The sequence below is a fragment of the Bubalus bubalis genome, chromosome 1 (assembly GCF_019923935.1).
Source record: "Bubalus bubalis isolate 160015118507 breed Murrah chromosome 1, NDDB_SH_1, whole genome shotgun sequence".
In the NCBI taxonomy this organism is placed as follows: Eukaryota; Metazoa; Chordata; class Mammalia; order Artiodactyla; family Bovidae; genus Bubalus; species Bubalus bubalis.
In genome coordinates, this window is record NC_059157.1 from 180043069 (window position 1) to 180070732 (window position 27664).

The window sequence follows — 27664 nt, forward strand, 5'->3', positions numbered from 1 at the left end:
TGTAAGTTTTGCAGTTGGAAAACGTAACTCAACTGTGTTCTTTTTCAAGACTCTTTTGGCTGTTGGAGGCCACTTGCATTTCCATATTAATTTGAGAATCTGCTTTTCTGTTTTCTGCAAAAAGGACGGTTACAACTTTGATAGGGATTGCACTGATATATCCCTTTGGGTAGTATTGCTACCTTAAAAATAGTAATAATAAGTCTTCCAATGCATGAAGATGGGATGTCTTTCCATTTATTTAGGTCTTCTTTAATTTCAGCAGTTTTGTAGTTTTCAGTGTATAAAACTTTCATCTCCTAATTTAATTGATTGGAGTTGTTTTCTTAATTTCCTTTTTGGGTTGTTCATTAGGGGACCAGCTTTTATCATGCATTATATCCTTCATTTGTTACTTTGATTTTTGATTGTTTTGCCCTAGGACAGTGACTCAGCATCCTCTTCTCTTTTTATATTAATGAGATTTACTTATAGGACCTTTGACCCGTTAGGGTTGTTGGAGTCACTGAGTTGTAAGATGATCCTCAGTGACTTGTTTTCATTACTTCCCTCCCTTTATCCCAGAGAATATTAACATTACTATGGTTTTTTCCCCTCACTTGTTACTTGTGACTCTGCTGGTGCTTTTCTAAGTAGGCACTCATTGAAATGGCCGCTTTGGACTTGGTCCTTTTCTCAGCCCTTGGAGCATCCTTGCTGTGATCAGGGCACCCCAACCTGCTGTTAGTCACTCCCTTCTACTGGAACCAGGCTGTTTCCTGGACTCTTAAAGTTGCCCTTTCCCTGGCTTGTGCACAGCTGGCTAAGTAAAGCATCACTGAATAAATGGTTTCCTTCACTGCCTCTCTAACCATGCTTCACTGCCCACTTCTCTGCAGAACCTACAGCACCACTCCCAGATAATGATAAACCCTGCCATCTGCTGGCCCTGCTTTGAGACTGCATTTAATTGTTAGGTCATACTTGAAACACTAGCGATTAGCAGTAGCAATTAGAAACGAGTAGATTATCTAGATTCTGTCTTCAATTGTCTATTACTTTTCTTTCTTAAAAATTGTTTTGAGCATGATGGGGAAGGAAAGAATAAAGATTACATTCAGGAATACATGTATGATAGTCTTTAAAGATTTCATCTTTTTCTAAAATCAGTTTGTTTAAAATTCTTTTTATTTTTCTGACTATTGCCTGGTTATCTGAATAAAAACACATGCCATTTGGAAAGTATACAGGACTATAAAAAAGAAGAAAAGTACACATTATTTAACTATGCATTGGGAGTCTTTGGTAAATATCTTTCCAGCATTTTTCCATGTTCTCATTTTTCTTTATGCAGTTGAAATCTTAGAATCTAGGTAACTCTTTGAGATAGATGGTACATCAGAATCTATAATGTTATATTTTCCCTCCCTCTCTGTGTCCTTGCCTGTAGGACTTTACAAACTGATTGTGCTTTTCCTTATAGCTGATCACTTTTTTCTAAATCTCTTATGGTTGCTTTGGAAGCATTGAATTTCCTTTAAAAGTATGGTCTTGAAGTGTCTATGTGTCCACTCCCCCATATTAATTGTGGATGGAGATACACACATCTACATGCTAAGATCAGTCATAGGCTGATAGTTTTGTAACATGATTAAACATATATTGGATTCTCCTCATATTTCTGTTATTTTGGGAAAATTGATTACATTGGGTTCTTTTTGCATTTCTAATATTTAGGGATTTTTTGGATTCTACATTTTGATTTAGAGCTATATTCATAGTTATTATACTAGAATTATTACTCATGATAAACCTTTTCTCAGTATAAAATGATTATCTTATGTTAAAAATAAAAGTGTTATTAACTTCTCAGTATGTTTTGGAGTGACTGTTATGGAGAAGGATACATAATTGGTATTTTTTTGAGAATCTGTTGTCTTTGCACATGATGAGAATTTCTCTGGGAATATAATTCTTGGCGCACTTCTGATTCCCCTGAAACTATCATCTTGGGATTTCCCAGGTTATCCTCATTCAGACAGTGAGCCTGGGTGGTTCAAGGATTTTCTTCTCATTTCAGCCCCATTGTCACTGTTGAATGGTGAAATTCTGAGCTTTGATCTTTTTCAGTTTGTAATGCTTTTCTAAATTTTACCTTTTGGTTGGGGCTTCGCTGGTGGCTCAATGGTAAAGAATCTGCCTGCCAATGCAGGAGATGTGGGTTTGATCCCTGAGTTGGGAAGATCCCTTGGAGAAGGAAACGGCAACCCACTTCAGTGTTCTTACCTGGGAAATCCCATGGACAGGGGAGCCTGGTGGGCTACAGTCTATGGGTCACAAAGAGTTAGACACAACTTAGCGACTGAACAACAACAACGACAACCTTTTGGTTGGGTATTTTAAGGGAAAGTTGAAGGAAAGGTGTTTTAGTCATTAGTAATTTGTTATTGGAGAAGGCAATGGCAACCCACTCCAGTACTCTTGCCTGGAAAATCCCATGGATGGAGGAGCCTGGTGGGCTGCAGTCCATGGGGTCGCGAAGAGTCGGACACGACTGAGCGACTTCACTTTCACTTTTCACTTTCATGCATTGGAGAAGGAAATGGCAACCCACTCCAGTGTTCTTGCCTGGAGAATCCCAGGGACAGGGGAGCCTGGTGGGCTGCTGTCTCTGGGGTCGCACAGAGTCGGACATGACTGAAGCGACTTAGCAGCAGCAGCAGCAATTTGTTATTACTATGTTAATCTTAATATATCAAAGATATTATCTCTACCAATGTGATTTTTTAATTGAATTTTGTCGTTTGAGGGCTTTTTCCTCTAGCTTTTACTGGCCTTCATGTATTATTTTAGACAGTAATTGGGTTTTTGTTTAGTGAATTGCTGCAGCTGAATGAATATTTCTTTAAACCTGATTTTGAAAACTAATTTTTAATTTTCCCAGTTTAACTTAACTCTTATGAAAAATGAAAGAAAAAGGATAAAAGCATAACCCATAATTTACCATTTAAAATCAACTACTGTTCATATTTTTTGGTATTTCTTTTCTTTTTTGAGAAATGGAACACACACATTATGCATGTAAATTTAGTTTTTTAAAAAAATGCAGGTTCTCTTCTTTTTTTTTTAATCTTTTTTAAAATTGAAATATAGTTAATTTACCATGTTATGTTGGTTTCAGGTATACAGCAAAGTGATTCAGTTATATATTATATATTCAGTTATAACTGAATATATAGTCTGAATTTGTATATATTCCTTTAGATTCCTTTCCATTAAAGGTTATTACAAGATATTGAATATAGTTTCTCTGTGCTATACAGTAGGTCCTTGTTTATGTATCTTATATATAGTAGTGTGTATATGCTGATCCCAAACTCCTGATGTACTCTGCCCACTTTTTGACTTCCCTGGTGGCTCAATGGGTGAAGAATCTGCGTGCAGTGCAGGAGATGCAGGAGGCGAGGGCTAGATCCCTGAGTCGGGAAGATCCCCTGGAGGAGGAAATGGCAACCCACTCCAGTACTCTTGCCCGGAAAATCCCATGGACGGGGGAGCCTGGTGGGCGACAGTCCAGGGAGTTGCCAAGAGTCAGACACGACTGAGTGTGCGCAGACACATAAACACACTGTCCCCTTTGGTGACCAGAAGCTGGTTTTCTATATCTGTGAGTCTGTTTCTGTTTTGTAAATAAGTTCCTTTGTATCATTTTTTTTAGATTTCACATATAAGTGATACCATATAGTATTTGTCTTTCTCTATCTGACTTACTTAATCGCAAAGAGTCAGACTCTATCTCACTTAATCCAAAGAGTCAGACACAACTTAGTGACTAAAACAACAACACAGGCAACCAGTAAGCTTGTCTTCTAAGTCTATGCGTCTCTGTTTGCTAAGCTCATTTTTCTCATTTCTTTTTAGATTCCACATGTAAGGGATGTCATTTCTCCTTCTCTTTCTCAGTTACTTCACTTAGTATGCCAATCTCTAGGTCCATCCATGTTGCTGCAAATGGCATTAGTATATACGTTTAAGTTTAATTCACCAGACATTTATTGAACATCTATTTTATGCAAGAGACCCATTATAAATGACAGACATTATTTAAAATTTACTATATATAGTAAATCATAGTCCTGTCCTTATTTAATGTTATTATAAGCAAAACTCAATTTGTTAAAATTTATTTATAATAGTCTTATTGATGGCTTCATAGTCTTTTCCATTAATTTTTTTAGTCATTAAAACCTGTCTTCAAAAGGGAATTTCAGTATGTCTCATGGGTGAGCAGGGAGAGATTTGACTAAAGGGTGCAGTGGCTTGGAACACCATCTCTCTCCTCCAAAGAAAGAGAAATTGTTGAAAACTGTTGTTCTCTGTTATGGATGGATTATAGTTTATTGATCTTTGCTCTGTTAGTGGTAATTTATATTGTTACTTTTCTTCAGTTTTAAATATAATTTTGATTAATGTCTGTGCATAAATGTTTGTGTCTATATTTGGTCTTCTAAGGATGAGTTTTTAGAATTGGATTTACTGGGTTAAAGTATAAACATTTATAAATCATTGATATATGTTCACAAATTGCTTGCTTGCCACACCCTATCTAACATTCAGTATTGTATTGAAAGAATATAAGCATTTCTGTTCCAACATCAAATACATTCCTAACAAACAAACAAAAACCTTTAAGATTTCGAAATCATTAAAAATAACAGGAATTATGGGAAAAATAAGGTTAAGGGTAAAGTATTCAAGACCTCTGCAATTTTCAAACCAAGTACTAATAAAAGCATAATTGGTACCTTATGGGATAACTTGAAGAGCTTGGTCAAACCACTTAGGGTGGCTGAGGCAGTTTCAGAAGAGAGTTAAAGGTGTTAAAAAATAATAGGATGGAAATCACTGGCTTGCGTGGTTTTGAGGTAGTGCGGATGAGAGCTGCTTTCTAAGCTGGTGGTGCTGCCATCGAGTTGGGCCTAAGAGAGCGTGCAGCTTCCTGGGTCTAGGAACCACACAGAGACTGCTGGTGCTCCTCTGAGGAGAGAACCTTTTGTGCGGGTGCTTATTTTTAGTTTCCTTTCTCACTGTTTTAGCTTACTTAAAATAGGGCGAGAGGGACTCCTGCCTGGCAGTAGCTGAACTGAGTGAGGGTCTTTTCCTTTTCCACTGAAAGTTATAGTTCTTTACCTGCTGTTCTAGTTCCCCATGTCTGGGAAGATACAAATGTTAAGTGACACAGTTTCTATTAACATGTTGTGCTGGTATTTTAATTTCCTAACCACTGATATGCTAACTGATGTTTAGGAATATGTTTTATGACAGAATAAACTAGATTTACTAATTTGATGGGTGAAAATTTGAACTTCATTTTAATGGCTTCTTTGAAGAAATTCAAATCCTTTCAAACTAGCAATAACTACCTTAGTAAAGAATGGCTATTTCAAAACAAATTCTGTCAAAATCGAATCAGGAAACAGCAACTCTGTTTGCAGTTGTATTACAGTTTTACAGTATTACTCTATTACAGTTTCAATACCTAAATCTAGGGTAGTGAATTTTAACATTTCAGTTTTTATTTTGATGGCCATTAAGTGTTTATAGATATGGATCACAGGGCTCCAAACTGTCAACAGCTTATAAATATTTATTTGTTGAACATAGAAGCATGGTTTTATAGTGACTCTCATTGGTGGGCATTCCTTCATCCAGGATTATGCAGCATTGAGTTATAGCACCAGAGAAGACAAGGGACAGGGGAGTCAAAACAGTTCAAAATTGGGTGTGTGCAGGATGGGGTATGCATGTCTTAGCTGTGGGAGAAAGTTGAGGGTACTGGTAAGAAAGTAATTGCAGTAATTGGGGTTGAGGTCAGTAAGAAAAAAACAAGGAAATGATTGCTATAATCAAGTGGGAGAAACAAGAGGATTATGGACCCTGGAGGTATTATGAGCCCAGAGAACAGCTGTTGTAACAATAAAGGGAAGGAACTGAAGAGCTACTGAAGTACTGAGATAATTACAGTTCAAGATTTTGGAGGTAAAGCAATTTATATATTCCCACTGTCCATAGAGATGGGTTACTTTGATATGGATAAAGGTTATTGGAGTTGGGGAATAAAAGGAACATTGAAGAACACGTTGAGAGTGGGTTAGTCTCACGTACATTGGGAGTCTGGCATAATGTCACAGGAGAAGGGTGTTTAGAAATTTCATTAACTGGTTCCAGTATCTCAGTGAATGAGGTAGCTAAGATACTGGGAAGGAGCTTTGTGTGGAGTTGAATTTACTAGATGCTCTTAACATTTTAAACTGTGTCTGGAAAACGCAAATATTTACGCATCATTGTTATTATTACCAGTAATTATATTATAACTGTTATTTGTTAGGAACAGATTTCTTTATTTCCCTGTGAATGATGTTTGAAATTTAAATTTGGAAGTTGTTGATCACTTATGATTATTTTTTTCTAAAACTTTATGTTGGTGCTAGTAACTTTCTGTGGTATGAAGACTTTTTGAGATTAGAAAAGAGAGGTAAAAACTATTGTTGAGTCTTTTTTTCTCCGTCTTTAAAAAAGTTTAGATGAACTTTATATATAATGAAACATGCAGATCTTAAATGTACCGTTGGTTGAGTTTTGAAAAATACATACACCTATGTAACCATAACCCTAGTTAGATACAGAACATTTCCATCACCCCAGGAAATTCCCTTAATAACACAGTGATTTGATTTCTATCATCACAAATTAGTTTTGCCTGCTCCTAAATGGCACCCCGCTCCAGTACTCTTGCCTGGAAAATCCCATGGACGGAGGAGCCTGGTAGGCTGCAGTCCATGGGATCACTGAGGGTCGGACACAACTGAATGACTTCACTTTCACTTTTCACTTTCATGCGTTGGAGAAGGAAATGGCAACCCACTCCAGTGTTCTTGCCTGGAGAATCCCAGGGACGGGGGAGCCTGGTGGGCTGCCGTCTATGGGGTCGCACAGAGTCGGACACGACTGAAGAGATTTAGCAGCAGCAACAGAACGTTTTTTAAAAATAATTAATATGGGGGGGGAGGAGCCAAGATGGCGGAGGAGTAGGACGGGGAGAACACTTTCTCCCCCACAAATTCATCAAAAGAGCATTTAAACGTCGAGTAAATTCCACAAAACAACTTCTGAATGCCGGCAGAGGACATCAGGCACCCAGAAAAGCAACCCAAGTCTTCGAAAGGAGAGAGAAGAAATACAGCTCCATCCACCAGAACATTGACACAAGCTTCCATAACCAGGAAACCTTGACAAGCCACCTGTACAAACCCACACACAGTGAGGAAACGCCACAATAAAGAGAACTCCACAAACTGCCAGAATACAGAAAGGACACCCCAAACTCAGCAATTTAAACAAGATGAAGAGACAGAGGAATACCCAGCAGATAAAGGAACAGGATAAATGCCCACCAAACCAAACAAAAGAGGAAGAGATAGGGAATCTACCTGATAAAGAATTCCGAATAATGATAGTGAAATTGATCCAAAATCTTGAAATTAAAATGGAATCACAGATAAATAGCCTGGAGGCAAGGATTGAGAAGATGCAAGAAAGATTTAACAAGGACTTAGAAGAAATAAAAAAGAGTCAATATATAATGAATAATGCAATAAGTGAAATTAAAAACACTCTGGAGGCAACAAATAGTAGAATAACAGAGGCAGAAGATAGGATTAGTGAATTAGAAGATAGAATGGTAGAAATAAATGAATCAGAGAGGATAAAAGAAAAACGAATTAAAAGAAATGAGGACAATCTCAGAGACCTCCAGGACAATATTAAACGCTACAACATTCGAATCATAGGGGTCCCAGAAGAAGAAGACAAAAAGAAAGACTATGAGAAAATACTTGAGGAGATAATAGTTGAAAACTTCCCTAAAATGGGGAAGGAAATAATCACCCAAGTCCAAGAAACCCAGAGAGTCCCAAACAGGATAAACCCAAGGCGAAACACCCCAAGACACATATTAATCAAATTAACAAAGATCAAACACAAAGAACAAATATTAAAAGCAGCAAGGGAAAAACAACAAATAACACACAAGGGAATACCCATAAGGATAACAGCTGATCTTTCAATAGAAACTCTTCAAGCCAGGAGGGAATGGCAAGACATACTTAAAATGATGAAAGAAAATAACCTACAGCCCAGATTATTGTACCCAGCAAGGATCTCATTCAAGTATGAAGGAGAAATCAAAAGCTTTTCAGACAAGCAAAAGCTGAGAGAATTCTGCACCACCAAACCAGCTCTCCAACAAATACTAAAGGATATTCTCTAGACAGGAAACACAAAAACGGTGTATAAATTCGAACCCAAAACAATAAAGTAAATGGCAACGGGATCATACTTATCAGTAATTACCTTAAACGTAAATGGGTTGAATGCCCCAACCAAAAGACAAAGACTGGCTGAATGGATACAAAAACAAGACCCCTACATATGTTGTCTACAAGAGACCCACCTCAAAACAGGGGACACATACAGACTGAAAGTGAAGGGCTGGAAAAAGATTTTCCATGCAAATAGGGACCAAAAGAAAGCAGGAGTAGCAATACTCATATCAGATAAAATAGACTTTAAAACAAAGACTGTGAAAAGAGACAAAGATGGTCACTACATAATGATCAAAGGATCAATCCAAGAAGAAGATATAACAATTATAAATATATATGCACCCAACACGGGAGCACCGCAGTATGTAAGACAAATGCTAACAAGTATGAAAGAAGAAATTAACAATAACACAATAATAGTGGGAGACTTTAATACCCCACTCACATCTATAGATAGATCAACTAAACAGAAAATTAACAAGGAAACACAAACTTTAAACGATACAATAGACCAGTTGGACCTAATTGATATCTATAGGACATTTCATCCCAAAACAATGAATTTCACCTTTTTCTCAAGCGCACATGGAACCTTCTCCAGGATAGATCACATCCTGGGCCATAAAGCTAGCCTTGGTAAATTCAAAAAAATAGAAATCATTCCAAGCATCTTTTCTGACCACAATGCAGTAAGATTAGATCTCAATTACAAGAGAAAAACTATTAAAAATTCCAACATATGGAGGCTGAACAACACGCTGCTGAATAACCAGCAAATCACAGAAGAAATCAAAAAAGAAATCAAAATTTGCATAGAAACGAATGAAAATGAAAACACAACAACCCAAAACCTGTGGGACACGGTAAAAGCAGTCCTAAGGGGAAAGTTCATAGCAATACAGGCACACCTCAAGAAACAAGAAAAAAGTCAAATAAATAACCTAACTCTACACCTAAAGCAACTAGAAAAGGAAGAAATGAAGAACCCCAGGGTTAGTAGAAGGAAAGAAATCTTAAAACTTAGAGCAGAAATAAATGCAAAAGAAACAAAAGAGATCATAGCAAAAATCAACAAAACCAAAAGCTGGTTCTTTGAAAGGATAAATAAAATTGACAAACCATTAGCCAGACTCATCAAGAAACAAAGGGAGAAAAATCAAATCAATAAAATTAGAAATGAAAATGGAGAGATCACAACAGACAACACAGAAATACAAAGGATCATAAGGGAGTACTATCAACAATTATATGCCAATAAAATGGACAACGTGGAAGAAATGGACAAATTCTTAGAAAAGTACAACTTTCCAAAACTGGACCAGGAAGAAATAGAAAATCTTAACAGACCCATCACAAGCACGGAAATTGAAACTGTAATCAAAAATCTTCCAGCAGACAAAAGCCCAGGTCCAGACGGTTTCACAGCTGAATTATACCAAAAATTTAGAGAAGAGCTAACACCTATCCTGCTCAAACTCTTCCAGAAAATTGCAGAGGATGGTAAACTTCCAAACTCATTCTATGAGGCCACCATCACCCTAATACCAAAACCTGACAAAGATCCCACAAAAAAAGAAAACTACAGGCCAATATCACTGATGAACATAGATGCAAAAATCCTTAACAAAATTCTAGCAATCAGAATCCAACAACACATTAAAAAGATCATACACCATGACCAAGTGGGCTTTATCCCAGGGATGCAAGGATTCTTCAATATCCACAAATCAATCAATGTAATACACCACATTAACAAGTTGAAAAATAAAAACCATATGATTATCTCAATAGATGCAGAGAAAGTCTTTGACAAAATTCAACATCCATTTATGATAAAAACTCTCCAGAAAGCAGGAATAGAAGGCACATACCTCAACATAATAAAAGCTATATATGACAAACCCACAGCAAACATTATCCTCAATGGTGAAAAATTGAAAGCATTTCCTCTAAAGTCAGGAACAAGACAAGGGTGCCCACTTTCACCATTACTATTCAACATAGTTTTGGAAGTTTTGGCCACAGCAATCAGAGCAGAAAAAGAAATAAAAGGAATCCAAATTGGAAAAGAAGAAGTAAAGCTCTCACTGTTTGCAGATGACATGATCCTCTACATAGAAAACCCTAAAGACTCCACCAGAAAATTACTAGAACTAATCAATGACTATAGTAAAGTTGCAGGATATAAAAGCAACACACAGAAATCCCTTGCATTCCTATACACTAATAATGAGAAAACAGAAAGAGAAATTAAGGAAACAATTCCATTCACCATTACAACAGAAAGAATAAAATACTTAGGAATATATCTACCTAAAGAAACTAAAGACCTATATATAGAAAACTATAAAACACTGGTGAAAGAAATCAAAGAGGACACTAACAGATGGAGAGATATACCATGTTCATGGATTGGAAGAATCAATATAGTGAAAATGAGTATACTACCCAAAGCAATCTATAGATTCAATGCAATCCCTATCAAGCTACCAACGGTATTCTTCACAGAGCTAGAACAAATAATTTCACAATTTGTATGGAAATACAAAAAACCTCGAATAGCCAAAGCAATCTTGAGAAAGAAGAATGGAACTGGAGGAATCAACCTACCTGACTTCAGGCTCTACTACAAAGCCACAGTTATCAAGACAGTATGGTACTGGCACAAAGACAGAAATATAGATCAATGGTACAAAATAGAAAGCCAGAGATAAATCCACGCACCTATGGACACCTTATCTTTGACAAAGGAGGCAAGAATATACAATGGATTAAAGACAATCTCTTTAACAAGTGGTGCTGGGAAATCTGGTTAACCACTTGTAAAAGAATGAAACTAGAACACTTTCTAACACCATACACAAAAATAAACTCAAAATGGATTAAGGATCTAAACGTAAGACCAGAAACTATAAAACTCCTAGAGGAGAACATAGGCAAAACACTCTCTGACATACATCACAGCAGGATCCTCTATGACCCACCTCCCAGAATATTGGAAATAAAAGCAAAAATAAACAAATGGGACCTAATTAACCTTAAAAGCTTCTGCACATCAAAGGAAACTATTAGCAAGGTGAAAAGACAGCCTTCAGAATGGGAGAAGATAATCGCAAGTGAAGCAACTGACAAACAACTAATCTCGAGATTACACAAGCAACTCCTACAGCTCAACTCCAGAAAAATAAATGACCCAATCAAAAAATGGGCCAAAGAACTAAATAGACATTTCTCCAAAGAAAACATACAGATGGCTAACAAACACATGAAAAGATGCTCAACATCACTGATTATCAGAGAAATGCAAATCAAAACCACTATGAGGTACCATTTCACACCAGTCAGAATGGCTGCGATCCAAAAGTCTACAAGTAATAAATGCTGGAGAGGGTGTGGAGAAAAGGGAACCCTCTTACACTGTTGGTGGGAATGCAAACTAGTACAGCCACTATGGAGAACAGTGTGGAGATTCCTTAAAAAACTGGAAATAGAACTGCCTCATGATCCAGCAATCCCACTGCTGGGCATACACACTGAGGAAACCAGAAGGGAAAGAGACATGTGTACCCCAATGTTCATCGCAGCACTGTTTATAATAGCCAGGACATGGAAGCAACCTAGATGTCCATCAGCAGATGAATGGATAAGAAAGCAGTGGTACATATACACAATGGAGTATTACTCAGCCATTAAAAAGAATACATTTGAATCAGTTCTAATGAGGTGGATGAAACTGGAGCCTATTATACAGAGTGAAGTAAGCTGGAAAGAAAAACACCAATACAGTATACTAATGCATATATATGGAATTTAGAAAGATGGTAACAATAACCCTGTGTACGAGACAGCAAAAGAGACAGTGATGTATAGAACAGTCTTATGGACTCTGTGAGAGAGGGAGAGGGTGGGAAGATTTGGGAGAATGGCATTGAAACATGTAAAATATCATGTATGAAACGAGTTGCCAGTCCAGGTTCGATGCACAATACTGGATGCTTGGGGCTGGTGCACTGGGACGACCCAGAAGGATGGAATGAGGAGGGAGGAGGGAGGAGGGTTCAGGATGGGGAACACATGTATACCTGTGGCAGATTCATTTTGATATTTGGCAAAACTAATACAATTATGTAAAGTTTAAAAATAAAAGTAAAAAAAAAAATAAAAATAATTAATATAGGATGTACAGCTTCTTTGATTCATGGTCTGTTAGAGTCACCCCTTGTTACAAAGTCTCAACAGTTTGTTTTCATTGCTGAGTAGTATTCCATTGTGTGAATGAATATAACACAATTGGTTATTCATCTATCTGCTGAGGGATATTTCTGTTGTTTTCAGTTTTTGCTGTTCTGAATAAGAGTGCTCTCAATGTTAACATACGAGTTTTTTTGTGGAATCATATGTTTTAATTTCTTTTGGTTAATTATCTAGGAGTGGAATGACTGAATCTAAGTAGACGTACACTTTGCTTTATAAGAAAACTGCCAGTTTTCCAAAGTAGTTGAACATTGTCCCATTCTTAGCAATGTGTGAGAGCTGCATTTGCTCCACATCCTGGCCAACATTTAGTCATTCTTCTGAGTGGAAATGATATCTCATTGTGGTTTTAATGTGTGTTTCACTGATGACTAATAATGTTTAGCACCTTTTTATATGCGTATCGTCTGTTTACATATCTTTTCTTACAAAATGTATGTTCACATCTTTTGCCCTTCTTATTTAATTGTGTTGTCTTTTAATTTTTGGTTCATAAGAGATCTTGACATATTCTAAAAATAAGTCCTTTTGGTAGATGTGTTGTGAATATTTTCTCCCAGTTTGTGACTTATATTTTATTTTCTTAATATCTTTTGAGGAGCAAAGTTTTTAATTTTAATGATGACCACTTCATCAGTTTTTCTCTTTGGATTCATGGTTTGCGTGGCCAGTCCAAGAGATGTTTGTTTAACCTAGGTTGTGAAAAGTGAAAGTGTTAGTTGCTCAGTCACGTCAGACTCTTTGACCCCGTGGACTGTAGCTGCCAGGCTTCTTTGTCCATGGGGCTTCCCAGCCAAGAATCCTGGAGTGGGTATCTTAGGAGGTATGAGAACCTCACCTGGACCTCTCTGCACACCACAAGGTGTTTTAAACTCATGTTATAAGGCTCAGTCAATAGGAAATTTACATTCCAGTTGGCCTCCCCTGTACCTTTTTCCTCCTATGTGTGGACTATGTGTCGTCCGTTACTGGAGGGACACCTAGCCACAACTATAAATAATAGTAAATCAATTGAGAGCTCTGATTCCCTGCTTTTATTCTTTCAGTTCTTTTGGATTATATTGTGGAGAAAACTTCTGATATTTTTACCTCTCTCAAGCACTTGCTGTTACCCTCTTCTTCCCTTTTTGTAAACAGTGAGCTGCGCTCAGGCTCACTGCCTTGGTGTAGGCAATAGTGTTTAGCTAGCATTTAGTAGGTAGGTTTTTTCCCCTTTTAATTGATTTTTTTTTTGGTTACCTTGTATTTTGTTCTCAGTAATTACTGGGTTTCTACTTAAGATGGTGATTAAATCTTTCCTTTAAATTTTTATTTAAAAATTGAATTAATTTAAAGAAAATATTTAAGTAGGATGAAGAGGTTATCACAAGATTGAGTAATGTGATATGTGTTAGAGGTTGGATGTAACCTTGGCTAAGAAAGTGGTGTGGAAATGAGTGAAATTTGAAATCTCTAGCATTTCTTAGGCATCTTGATATTTTCTCCTTTTATCTGTGGTGCTAACTTGTCTAACAAGAGTTTACCGAGCATCTGCTTTGTGTAGAAGACTGTCCTGAGATTATGAAAAGTGTAGTGCTCTCTGCTTCGCAGTTTAGATTTGGAAGAGGATGTGTGTCTGTGGCAGTGGGCGAGTGTACCTTGGTAGCGTGCTGTCCAAGTGGCCAGCGCGTCATACTGAAGGAGGCCAAGATCATCTCTGGCGAGGGTCTCGAGGCCTGACTCACACTCACGTTTTCCCCTGGGTGCCTGTCTCTTTTCCTAAATCCTCATCGGTTTTGCAGGGTAAAGGGGCTTTTGTCTGTAGGCACTTATCTGAGAAGGTCTTTGTCCAAAAGGAAATGTGTTGCATTGGTGGTTCTTAGAACCAGAGTTCTGGCTCCAGCACCCTTGTGCTTAATTGTTCCGAGTCTCAGTTTCTTCATCTTCGTTGGCAATGATAAAATCCAGTCTTCTTCCTGCTTCGTAAGGCAGCACAGGTGGGATGTGCTTTTACTCTGTTATGATCAGTATTTGAAGTATTGATGGTTAATGCTTTTGAGGGTATTTGGGGCATTTAATTTTTTTCTCTTTTTTTTTCCCTAGGTCTTGATGCAGAACTTTATTATGTGAGAAATGACCTTATTAGTCACTACGCTCTATCCTTTAACCTGTTAGTACCCAGCGAGACAAACTTCCTGCACTTCACTTGGCATGCAAAGTCCAAGGTAAGAGAGCGGTCCACCAAAGAGGCCAAGACAGGACCACCCAGGCCCAGAGGCTGAGGCAGAGGCTGGATCTGAGGGGTGGGCTGCCAGCTGCACAAGAGGGTCAGTGGCTGGTGGGCTGTAGCAGTACTAGGTCTTTTCAGATTTGTGTTTTAAATCTTGAGCCCATTCCTCTAGACTTTCAAATCCTTGAAAATGGAAGTAGCCTTTCATTTGAAAATGAAAAGAAAGCTAGTCATGTATGAGACTAGCTTATGACAGAACACTTCTTTTCAGGCTTTTCAAACAAGGATGTAGCTCTAGCTGGAAGAGGGGACAGGTGGACCTGCTGAGGACTGTGCTGTTATGATGAAGAGATATGAATGCGGGGGTGGGGAACTGGTAAGATGGGTGGTTTAGACATGTTTGAGGTCTTGGATACAGTTCTCCCAGTTATGGAGAAGTAGTGAAAGTAAAGTATAGGAGGTGTAAGCACTCATGTTGGCGCTGGCTAAGCTTCTTTAACTGTAACAAACTTCTTCCCTGGTTTACTTGTTGCTGAATTCTTCAGATTTCCTCTGTTTGGGCTCCTCTATCGTGGTAAGTTTTCTCTTAAGTCAAAGAGTGAGAGGCTGAGTGTAGAGTCCACCTTCCCCGGTCAACTTCAGTTTCTTTTGTCAGCCTCATGTATAAGCTTCTGAGTAGGATTTTATTTGGGAAAGAAAAATAGTTTTTGCTATACTAAAATAAGAATACCTATTGTAGAGTTTATTTTTTAAAAATTATTATAAAGTGGTGTTTGTTCTTAAGCAAGTCATTTAAATCTGACCCACCCAGATTCACATCTTTTTATCTTCTTAGAAAACAATAATGGTTATTGGGAAAATTCAACTATTACAGAGTTGTTTTAAGAACTGTTAAGACTTTGTACATCTGAACCAAGAAAAATAATTATTGTTTATAATTTGGTATACTTGAAACCGTACTTCTTTTTCCTTTTTAAACAAAAAGGGGATTATCTGATACATGTGTTATACAGTATTTTTTCCCTACCTGATACTATGTCTTGGCAACTTTCCACTTCTCTAATTACAGATTTAACTCAGTCTCTTTAATGGCTTTATAATATGATATTGTATGGATGTATGATGTATGGTTAGGTGCTTCATTGACATATGGATTTTTAGTAACATTTCCCTTCCCTGTTACAAATAGTTTCATTCATTTGGCAGAAAAACTTTATGGTAAAGGGATGGTAAAAACAATTGGTAGTAGTCATCTTTTGTTGCTGTTTCTAGCGTTATTATTAATGATATAGAATCATAGAAAAAATATGTGTGTGAATGTGTATGTATGTATATAGGTATGTGTGTGTGTATATATATTAAGAATGTCTAAATTTGTTCAGAAATTTTTGTGTACTTTTGGCATTATTTCTCAATGGTACGTTGTGATCAGGAAGTGAAATGACTGGGTCAGAGAGTGTTCATGATTAAAATTTTGACTGCTATTGCCAAATTCTTTCTCCCATCCCTCTCCCAAGATGGTACTAATAAGCCAACATTCCTTACAAAGTGAATAAGGTGCTTATTTCAGTTCACTGCTTAATGCTAAATATTTTAAGTATATTTGTTTGTCAATTAGGTAAGTAAAAATGATTATGTAAATATGCATATATCCACATTTTTATATATGCTCACATGTATATTAGAGAAACGTACACATATACGTGCATTAAAATACACCTGCAGGAATGTTTGGATTAAAGTTCAATTAGCTTGGATCCTGGGTAAAGTGTATGTGCCTTGCTGTCTAGAACACCTAAGTCCAACATTATTGCCTTGGGGTATCCAAATAGGGGATGTTCTTTTAGGAGTGGTTAGATCTCTTTAGGATGAAATCTGCAAAAACAGAGGGAGAAGATTCATGTGATCTAAGAACATTTAGTAGATGATAACTTGGATAGGCTGAAGTGCCAGCATAAATGACATAGGTCACTCAGAAAAGGTTCACTTGAGACATTTTAATCTGAGGTCTGTTAGTTTGAATGAGTAGGCACCTGGACTCTTCAAGGAGACAAACCTAATCCATTTTCACTAATGTGTGACTTTATTATTACTTGGGTGACCTTATCATTATTTGGGGGAGTAACCTTTAATTTTTATGTAATTTCAGACAGAAAATTACAAAAACAGTGCAAAGAATTCTCATTTATCCTTCACCCAGATTCACAAATTGTTACTGTTTTGCCCCATTTATTTTATGATTCATTCTCTCATTCTCCCTACTCTCATGCACACAGACTTTTTTCCTCTTGAACTGTGTGCAAGTGAATGGCATGTTTCATGCCCTTTTACCCCTGAGTACATTGGTGTATATTTTCTAAGGATAGGAGTGTTCTTTATATAACCAAAGTACAGCGGTCAAAATCAGGAAACTTAACACTGACACAAGACTGTTATCTAATCTCCAGAACTCACACTTCACCAGTTAATCACAATCATGTTTTTTGTGGCTTTTTTCCCCCCTCCTGTGGCCTTTCTCTGTGTTTCTTGACTTTGATATTTAGGAACATATAGGCCGGTGGACTGCCGCCTCAGTTTGCGTTGCCTGAGGTTTCCTCGTGGTTGGGCTCGCGAGCGTCTCGGTGGTAACACCGCAGCAGCGCTGTCCTCCCCTGTGCACGTGATGTCAGCTTGTCCTTTTACTGTGGATGTCACTGTGATCGCTCAGTTCACCAGATTTCTCCACTGTAAGGTTCTCTGCTTTATAATGAACAAGTAATTGTGGGGACATAATTTGAAATTAGGGCTTCCTAGGTGGTGCCAGTGGTAAAAGAAAAACTCACCTGCTAATGCAGGAGACATAAGAGATGCAGATTTGATCCCTGGGTTGGGAAGATCCCTTGTAGGAGGGCATGGCAACCCACTCCAGTATTCTTGCCTGGAGAATCCCTGGGACAGAGGAGCCTGGTGGGCAATAGTCCATAGGGTTGCAAAGAGTCAGACATGACTGAAGTGACTTAGCATGCACACGCATGCACAATTTGAAGTTATATATTAAAATTCTGTAACTCAACAGCCTTTCAAACACTAGTTTTTGCACCTGTGTTTAAAACTCGGTTTCAGTTTTAGCCATTGTGATTGTTCCTCTTACTGAAAGAGGTCAGATCTGCACTGGGTAACCATTTGGTGGGTGTGTTGTAGAAGGAATTTAAACATTTGTGGAATGGTGGTCTTGAATTTTAGGTTCCCTTGCAACTCTGAGATCCATTGTTTCAAGTAGAGAAGCTTTTAATATTCTCCAAAAAATTGACAGTTAGTCCTTTGTTACTTTTTCCATCTATAATGTTGATGAATATAAAAACAAATAATACATATATTTTAAAGTTGTGAAAAATCTAATGAAATATAGAGATTCTATTCTGAGTGAACTACTGACTTTGAACAGGATGTGATTGTTTTAGGGCCCACTTGGGAAAAAAGATATATATATATATATATATATATATATATATATATCCACCATGAGAATATTTCCCAGGCAAGAGTATGGATAGTGATTTAGGAATAAAAAGGCAATGTGGGATGTGGCAGTTAGACTTGAACAGAATTAAACCTCTTATTCATTTGTTTTTAAAAATATACATACACTAATTTTTTTTTTTTTTTTTTTTAGTGAGTTTCAGGGATCTGGCTGCTTATGGGTACCTGAGGAGTTTTAGAAACCTGTAGACAAGGAGGAAATTGGAGTGGGGGAGAATGGATAGAAGAAGGGGCTCAGATGAATGTATATGTTTGAATGGGAAGCAGTGTTGGTCTGGGTACATGTTGGGTGAGGAGGAGCCTTGGTATAGCTCTGCTGTACTTCTGCATTCTTCACATTATCTTGTAGAGCATAATTTCTAAGATACTTCTGTGGCAGGTGTTAAACACCATCCTTAGTGTACATTTGGGCTGCCGTTACTGGTATGATGGTCTTTGTAAGTCAGAAGTTCCCTGACTTGCCGGAGGCCATCACCATTTATTTACTCGTCTCAGGCAGAAGCCTAGAAGGGATCCTAGACGCCTCCTACACCTTCCAAGTCCAGATGATCCAGATGATTCTCTCTCATAACTATACCTTAAATTTGTTTCTTATCTCTCTTGAGATCTAATGCCTCCTCCTTAACTTAGGCTTTCATGTTTCTTAACTCGATTATGGAAAAATAGCAGCCTTCTAACTGGTGGGCTGCCGTCTGTGGGTCACACAGAGTCGGACATGACTGAAGCGACTTAGTAGTAGTAGTAGTAGTAACTGGTCTCCTGGCCTCTGGACTGACTTCTTGCTGCACCCCCTGCAAAGCTGCTCTAAGGCTCTCGGTTGCCACCAGAATAAAATTCTATTTCATAGGGAGCCTTCATGATCTCGTCCTCGTTTTCTGCCCGCCCTCCAGCTAATTGTTTAATGTCTTTTTCTGTTTCTTGAATGCCCTGGACTCTGTTACCGTGCTGGCTGTGCTAGAAATACCCTTTCCCCATTCTTTACTTCATTAACTCTTGTTTATCTAATGAAACTTAGACCTGGTGTCACCTCTTTTTCATCTGTGTCAGGTGCCCTTTCCTTTCATGCCCTTATCATGCTCTTAAGAATATTTTTGTAGTTGATCTTCTTCTCTCTCCCTTTGAGGCGCTGAGCATGTCAAGGGTAGGGACCTCTTTTCATCTTTCTCTGGGTCCCTCGTGCCTGGTGTAGCACCTGGTACTTAGATACAGGTGCTCCTTAACTGACTATGGAAGAGATGCACAGGGCACAGCTCAGCAAAGGGGCAACTTCTGAGCAGTTGGAGCTTTTCAGAGTTCGGATGTGCTGCTTTAGAGGCAGTGGATTCCTGTATCTAGAAGTGTGAAAACATGGGTTGGCTATACTTGACAAACTGTTTGGCAAACTAGTTGCACACCTGGGATTTTGCTGATATTTTACTGTGAATAAAGTTCTAAATTTGAAAAAATACAGTTTTAAATTTGAAAAAAATGAATGTAACTCATTCATTTTTGAATGAGTTGAATTCAGTTTGAACATATAGCTAAGCCTATTTCACAGTTCATCTGTAGAAGGTATAAGAATTTAGAGGAAAGTACTAGTCATGTCTTAAGATGTTTTATAGTAAAAAAGCAAAGGAATGTATATATTGACCTCCATTGCAACTCCTAGTTCCAGTTTTAGGTCATAATTTCTTTTGTGATTTTAGCACAGTTGTTTAATTGAAGTTTGTCTATTTTAAAAGTTAATCTTTTGAGTATTTTGTTTATGCATATGGTACAAAATGCGAAAGGCATAGGGGTATATAGTGAAAAATAAATCCCCTAGCCCTTTCTAAGTATCATCCCCAAGCAATCTAGCCACCTAACTCCCCTTCCATTGGCAACCACTGTTACCTGATTCTGATCTCCCCTTCTAAAGATAGTCTGTACATGGATAAGCATCTAGATATGTGAGTGTGTGTGTGTGTGTGTGTGTGTGTGTGTGTATATATATATATATTTGAAATGATAGTCATCAAGGGGGCAGGAGAGACATGATGAAGAGTTCTTCACCTGATCTTGTTACCTCTGGGATGCAGTTAGGAACTTTCAGAAGGAGGGTCATGGCTCCTTGGCTCCAACACTTTGCAATTATTGCTTTTTAAGAATTACCAGAGGATGAGATACTTGCTCCAAAGATCTTCAGTCTTCTTGGTATGTCACTTCATTGTAGATATTTTAACATTATCAAAGCTTCTGATAATAGTGTTCTGCAGTGACTGTGTTTTATCTTGCCAAACAGGTTTGTGGTCTTCTCAGAGACTGGAGCTGTGTCTTACTCTTGACATTGTATCACACTGCCTTAGACAGTGGTTGGTAAATATAATGGGATAATTGCATTTCCAGATGGGGTAAGAACTCTGGTGTTGCTTTTCTTTCACAGTCCCCTTACTGGTGGTTTTAACAGATAATAAGTTTCTTCTGCATTCCAGAACATTCTCCAGTATCCAGGAAAAAACTTGCAATTGCATCTGTTAAGTGTCAGATATTTTAGATAGCTGAAAGGCAAAAATATACCAAAAGGTAGCAGAATACTTATACTACTCAGTCCCATCCTATAAGCTGTTCTCTGGTTTCAGGAATTCATCATTGTCAGGAGGGTCTGCAGGGAACTTGTCCAGAGTTCCTGCAGCAGCCCTGGGGGCCAGCCTGCTGTATCTCCTGCAGGGTGGGATTTCTGTGAGAAAGGCAGCACTTCTGATAATTTCAGAGAAATTGAAAGGCTGTTGGGCTTCAGGCAAAGTGTACTCACTTTAAATCTGTACTGGGTTCCAAGAGGAAGTGGCTTTACTCAGCAGCTGCCTATATGCAATTACCATTTGTTTCCAAGTAAGGGAAGATTACCAAAAATGTTTATTTCTTAGCTTATTCAAATATTTATATTTTTTCTCATTTCTTTTCTGAAGTATTTTGGCTCATTCTTTGTTCTGATAAACAACTGATTTTCAGATTTTCTTTGTTCCAGTAGATTATAAATGTTAGCTTTAGAGCAGATCTGTTTCTTCAAAGGATTATTGGCTAGTGAGAGTCCATACAGATTGATGGCATGCCAAAATAGAAAAAACTGCCCTTTAATAATAAGCAGTTTCTAACCCCAGAAACTACAATTTAAAATTTTATATTCTGAAGATTCCTGAGGGAGAAGAGAACTGCTTTGGAATGCCTTTCATGTTTAGGCAGTCCCTCAAAAAGGGAGGCAGCAGAGGGCAGGCGTCGTGCCTTCACACTTCTTAGTGTTCCAGGCTGCTGCTGGCCAAAGGGTTGGGCTTCTCAGAAATCCTGCTCAACCCCTTCACCACATGCCTCTGATGCTACCCAGCTCCATTCACAAGCCCATTTCTGCCTTCTGCCCTCACCCCCTGCCACACTGAGGCTCTCCAGTGCTGGTCTGGTCCCTGCCCTCAGACTACAATTAGGGCCTTTAACCTTGTTTGCAGCTCGCTCTGTCTACTGTCCCAGGGGTTCTGGTCCCTGGCTGGCTGTGCCTCTGCTTGCAATTATTGAGACCTAGAGTAAAGGAGACAGCAAGTGTGGGGAAGCATAGTAAATTTGGCTTTGAATCTGCTATGTTTGAGAGCTGTAAGATTACTAGGCACATATGTCTAGTAAGTTATTGGGCATATGGGAAAGAATGAAGATGTAGGAGAGTGAGAGAGACGAGTTGATGATACAGGATCCCATTAGTGGTCTTGCGGGCTAAGGCTAGTATGCTGAGAGAAGGGTTTATCATTTGGAGAGGAGAATAAATCTCTCCTTGGGACTGGAGTGCAAAGGAAGAGTGCTCTAACAGATCTGCCTGGAAAGTGAAAAGTGAAGTAGCTCAGTTGTGTCCGATGCTTTTCGACCCCATGGACTGTGGCCTACCAGGTTCCTCCGTCCATGGGATTTTCCAGGCAAGAATACTGGAGTGAGTTGCCATTTCCTTCTCCAGGAGATCTTCCTGCACTGTAGGCAGACGCTTTACCATCTGAGCCACCAAATCTGCCTGGAGCTGAAAAGAAAGGGAGAAAGTGGGGGGGCAGGTTCTTGTGTGCCAGGTGAAGGGGACAGGAGCATTGTCTGAGAGTAGGAAAGTGGGGTGGGCAGCAGGTGGTGAAGCTGTGAATCCCATGAGGTTTGGAGTGAGAAGACTAGGGAGAAGGGGCTGAGTAGGGAAGGGACTGCTGACCAGGATTAACGGCTTACCCTGAACATGGGGATCATCATTGTGTAAGAGCAGCTTTCTCTTCTGGTCTGTGGTTTCCCCTGGTTGTGCTGGGCAGCAGGGGTGGCGTGAGAGGTGGTCAGCGTTCTGATGGCAAAAAGACGGTGTTGGTAGCTAGTCTTCTCTGGGGCACAGTCTGGAAAGTGAAACCAGGTCCCTGGACGGATAGGCTGGAGAGAATGGAAATAGCGTCACTGGCCATTACATCCCAGCTATGAGCACAGCCCTTGGTTTACAAATGTGCTTCATAAATGGTGGTTGAATCAAAGTGTTGGAAACAAAGAACTGGTTTTGTAGGAATCAGAGGTGGTAATGGGATATTTGATAGAGTGGGATTTTTACATTTGTTTTGGTTATGAAGTAATTCTTCAGTACATAGGAATGCTGAATATTAATATCAAAGCCACCAGGAAGATGGCAGGAGACAAAGCGAGCCGAGTGCCATGGGCTCTGTAAAGTCCTTGTGTGACACTGATGATGATGGCGGGAGAAATAGCCATTGTGAGTAGAAGCTGCGAGCTTCAGAGTCCAGGGGATTTTGCATGAGGAAGGGAAGAAGAGAAAGGACCTGAAGATCCTGAAGGAATGCTGACCCTGCTGTGCCCTGAGGGTTGAGGGTTACAGGGACCAAATGATAGAAAAGCCGGGCTGGAGGAAAAGGCAGGGAAGACGCTTGTGAAGAGGCCGACAGTGTGAGAGTCTATTTAGTCTAGTGGGGTTCCCAAGATAGGGGACAATACAGAGGGCTTCAGGATTGCTCTTGGCAGGGGACAGGAAGGCTTGTGTGAGAATCTTGGAGGTCAGGAGCAGGCTGGCCAATATGGGGAAGTGCAGTGGGGCATAGTGTGGCGACCCTGGAATGACTGCTGATGCTACTGGGGTCGGCGTTTATCAGAGGGGACCTGTACCGGACTGACAGTTAGGTGTGTCATTTAATTATTTTATTTGATCCTCAGCAGTAGCAGCATTTTATAAAAACTGAAACTTGGGAAAAGTTAGTAAATTATCTGATGGTCACACAGTCTCATGGTTCCAATTCAGTTCTTGCTGACTGTGCTGAATTTTTTTTTCAGGCAGTTGCTTTTCATGTATTGCTTTGTTTAGAGATAGCATGGATATAGGAATATAGTCAATGCATTTTCTTAATATTAGTAAGTATTGCTGGAAAGCCTGCTCATTCTTGGCCCACACTTGCTGGGCTGTGGCTCTCTCACACCCCCTGGTGGCAGTGACTAAGTATTGCAGCATGCTAAGGTGAGAGGGAACACTTCTAGCCAAGGAACCACCAAGTCACTGGTGTGCAGCAGCGAGAGCATTTCCTTTGTTATGAACATGGCACTTAACAAATACAACTTTTAACAATTGTTTGCATATCTATCTTAACTGTAAAGCAGTACTTTAATACTTGCATATCCCTATAGCGTTCTGGGTACACCTGAATGGCCCAGTACCCTGATGCTGGGAAAGAAGGCAGGAGGAGAAGGGGACAGCAGAGGACAAGATGGTCGGATGGCATCACTAACTCAGTGGACATGAGTTTGAGCAAGCTCTAGGAGATGGTGAAGGACAGGGAAGCTTGGCATGCTGCAGTCCATGGGGTCACAAAGAGTTGGACATGACTGAGCAACTGAACAACAGCAATAGTGTTCTGGAACTTTCAAGTAAAGTGTGAAAAGGGGAACCAAGAGAGGGAGCTATAGTCATTGGATTGATCCCTTCTCATCTGTGGGTTAAACACCTCCTGACTCAGTCAGTGCCCAGGTGTCCACCCTTTCTCTCACACTCTGGGATGCTCCTCTGTCCCTGTTTTCTTTCATCTTTGTTATGTCCTATTTGTCGTTTTTTTCCATTAGCGTGTACCACATTTGAGTATCTCCCATTGAAAAAAGAAGAAAGATAGGCTTTGAGTCTATTCTGCCATTACCTAATTACATTCTTTCTAGTTAAGTTTCTTGAAGGATGGTTTCTTGAACCTCTTTCCCACTACTGTTTTCCTAACCCTCTGCCCTTTGGCTTCTGCCAATCCCAGCCTTCGCTGGAAGGCCTTGTGACCACTGAATGGGAGAGGGGTGCCCTTCTCATTGAGTTCCAAGGACAGGACAAAGAATACCGGGAAATATAAGGCCTTGTTGAGGGTCTTGAAGATGGCATCCATTCTGAATTTCAGATATTACTTTGCAGGTTGAACTGTTTCTTTCATGAACATCTTGCTAGCAAAAGGGGTGTGTTTGATGTTTGATATTGATTGATGCTGATTGGTTCTATTAAGCCACCTATAGAGGCCAGGTATTGATAGAGAATATTGGTGTTCCAGGGACATTTTTCTAGTCATCTCTTTTCCTTTCTGGATTCTGAATCACTTGAGATCCAGAGGTTAGATGGACATCCAAACATTAACTTTGTTAGTGGTGAAAGCCAGACCAGAGAATGTAGCATAGATATTTTGTGAGAAATTTGTACTTTGGAATCTACTTGTGAGGTGAGTGGATCTGATGTAGATCAGACCTTCATCTGCCAGCACATACAGGCCCTCAGAGCTTGGCTTTTATCAGCTAGAGAAGACATTGGTGACTAGTCATAGTCTGTAAATTATACATCTCAACTCCTTGGGTCTTCATATCTATCTGTCTCTCTAGGGCTTCTCTGTCAGTGACTGTGATCCTCAGCAGAATTCTGAATCCTAGATGGCAGGTTGTATAGGAGAGTGGTGGTACTGTTCTGGGCATGAAATAGAGGGTGGCTTACTGGACTGAATGTTTATTCAATTGAAAATTCCCAGGAACAAATGAACAAGCGTAACAAAACAGAAACAGAGTCATAAATATAGAGAACAAGCAGGTGCATACCAGAGGAGGGGTTAGGGGAAGAGATAGGTGAGGGAAATTAAGAGGTGCAAATTTCCAGTAGCAAAATTAAAGAGTCGAGGGTATGAAATTCACAGGGTGGAGGGTATAATCAATAACTAAATAATATTATCTTTGTGATGACATATCATAACTACTGATTGTGATCATTTTGAAATGTATAGGAAAAAAATCACTGTTGTATAACAGGAACTAACACAGTGTTGTAGGTCAGTTATACTTCAAAAACAAACAAACGTACAAACAAACTCATAGAAAAAGAGATGAGATCAGATTTGGTTACCAGAGGAGGGGGAGGAGGGGAATTGGATGAAAATAATGAAAAGGTACTACAGATTTCCAGTTATAAGATAGGGATGCAGTGTACAAGCTGATAAATATAATCAACTGCTGTATGCTATGTATGAATGTTGTTAAGAGAGTAAATCCTGAGTTCTCATCACAAGGAAAATTTTTTTTCTATTTCTTTAATTTTGTATCTATATGAGATGATAGATGTTCACTAAACCTGAAGCATTTCATCATGTATGTAAGTCATTATGCTGAAACCATTTTATACAGTGATATATGTCAATTATATCTCAATAAAACTGGAATAAACAAATAAAACACACCCCCTCGGCAGTCATCTAATAAGTCATGTAAGAAGCAGCACAGTTTGGTGGGGAAACGTCTTAGACGCAGCAGATCTGGATTCTCACTCTGGCTGCTTTGTGTATATTAAACTTCCCTGGCTTGGTGTCTTTGACTGTTAAAATAAAGAAACATTCCTAAGACTGTTTCTGACAACTTGGACTTTTAAAAATATAGCTAGATTATTTGTTAATGACCAAAATCAGTGTGGTCAAGCTATACTAAGCCCTGTCTGTTATCACAGGTCCAGTTTGTTTATTTCTCCATATTATAGGTTGAATATAAGCTGGGATTCCAAGTAGACAATTTTGTGGCTATGGACATGCCCCAGGTCAACATTTCTGCTCAGGGGGAAGTTCCACGCACTTTATCAGGTGAGTCTCAGTGACAGAGTTTAATATGCTGTTTTTAACTGTATCCCCTGTACCTGGAGAAGGGCGTGGCAACCCACTCCAGCATTCTTGCTTGGAGAATGTCATGAACAGAGGAGCCTAGCAGGCTACAGTCCATGGGGTCACACAAGAATTGGATACGACTGAAGCAACCTAGCATGAACGCACACACCCATACCTTTAAAGGACATAGGTATAAGATGCATAAGTTCTTTAACAAGTGATTTTTGTAAAGAAGGATTATTTGAACTTTTTAAACAGTTTCTTCTTTTCCATCTCCTCTAGAATGATGTGCACTCAGCTCTTTTGTCTCCTTTTATGCATTGTTGGCCCTGGCTCGAGTCCCTCTGTCTGATCCTGTTTTTCTTCCATTAGTTCCCACACTGCAGCCTGGATGATCACTTCCTCAGTGCCCCACCCTCACCTGTTGAGTACCTTCCAGACTCTCCAGCTGGTGTGCTGTGTTTAGCGTCTGTCCCTGCCTGTCTGTCTAGCCTGTTGCTAGATCTGCCCCCGTGCTCCAGCAGTGCCAGGCTGCATGTGATTCTGAGCCAAGCCTTGCCCATGCTGATCTCTGTGTTTAAACCATCTTTTCATCTTTCCTGCATCTGAATTTCTGTTCATATTAAATATTCTGCAAGACTCAAAGTCTTTACTCTTTTTTTTCTGCCTCCATTTGTTATCTCTTTCTATTCTTCCTGCCCTGTAAGATCTTTTATTTAACTGTTTAAAATTGATCACATTATTTTGTAATTCTTTGTCCTTGTCTGTACTTGCTAGCCTGTGGCCACCTGAGGGCAGGAGCTGTCTGTTTCAGCTGTCTACCCTTGGTGCCTAGCGTAACATCTAAACAGGATAGGCTCTCAGGACACGTCTGAGTAAATGATATGTATCATGTTTATACCAGTTTGTTTTGAGCCAGTCTTTTGAGAAGGCCTCCTGAAGATGTGAGATATAAAGAAAATGAAAAGTTTTAAAACTTGAAAGTATAAGCCCCAGTGTTATGAAATTTTCTTAACTCACTGTTACTGGTAGCATACGTTAATCTAAGCTTTAAGAAAATATGAGAAGGCTGATTACTTTTTATGGGCTAGTAAAGAAATTCAGAAATGCCCATATTGTTCATACGCTGATACCGATGGTAGAATGATGCATTCTAAATTTGTAGAAAGAGTCTTAAACTGAAAGATTGAAAAAAAAAAATGCAC

General features: G+C 39.0%; 1 protein-coding gene across 2 annotated transcripts in view; it reads left to right on the plus strand.

Moving 5' to 3' along the window:
• RYK (receptor like tyrosine kinase) overlaps positions 1-27664 on the plus strand; it is a 114055-nt gene that overhangs the window by 17179 nt on the left and 69212 nt on the right. For both annotated transcript variants that reach the window (XM_025291526.3, XM_025291532.3), the window contains exons 2-3: positions 14700-14821; positions 26339-26438. In XM_025291526.3, coding sequence (XP_025147311.2) covers positions 14700-14821; positions 26339-26438 — 222 coding nt within the window. The remainder of the gene's footprint in view (positions 1-14699; positions 14822-26338; positions 26439-27664) is intronic.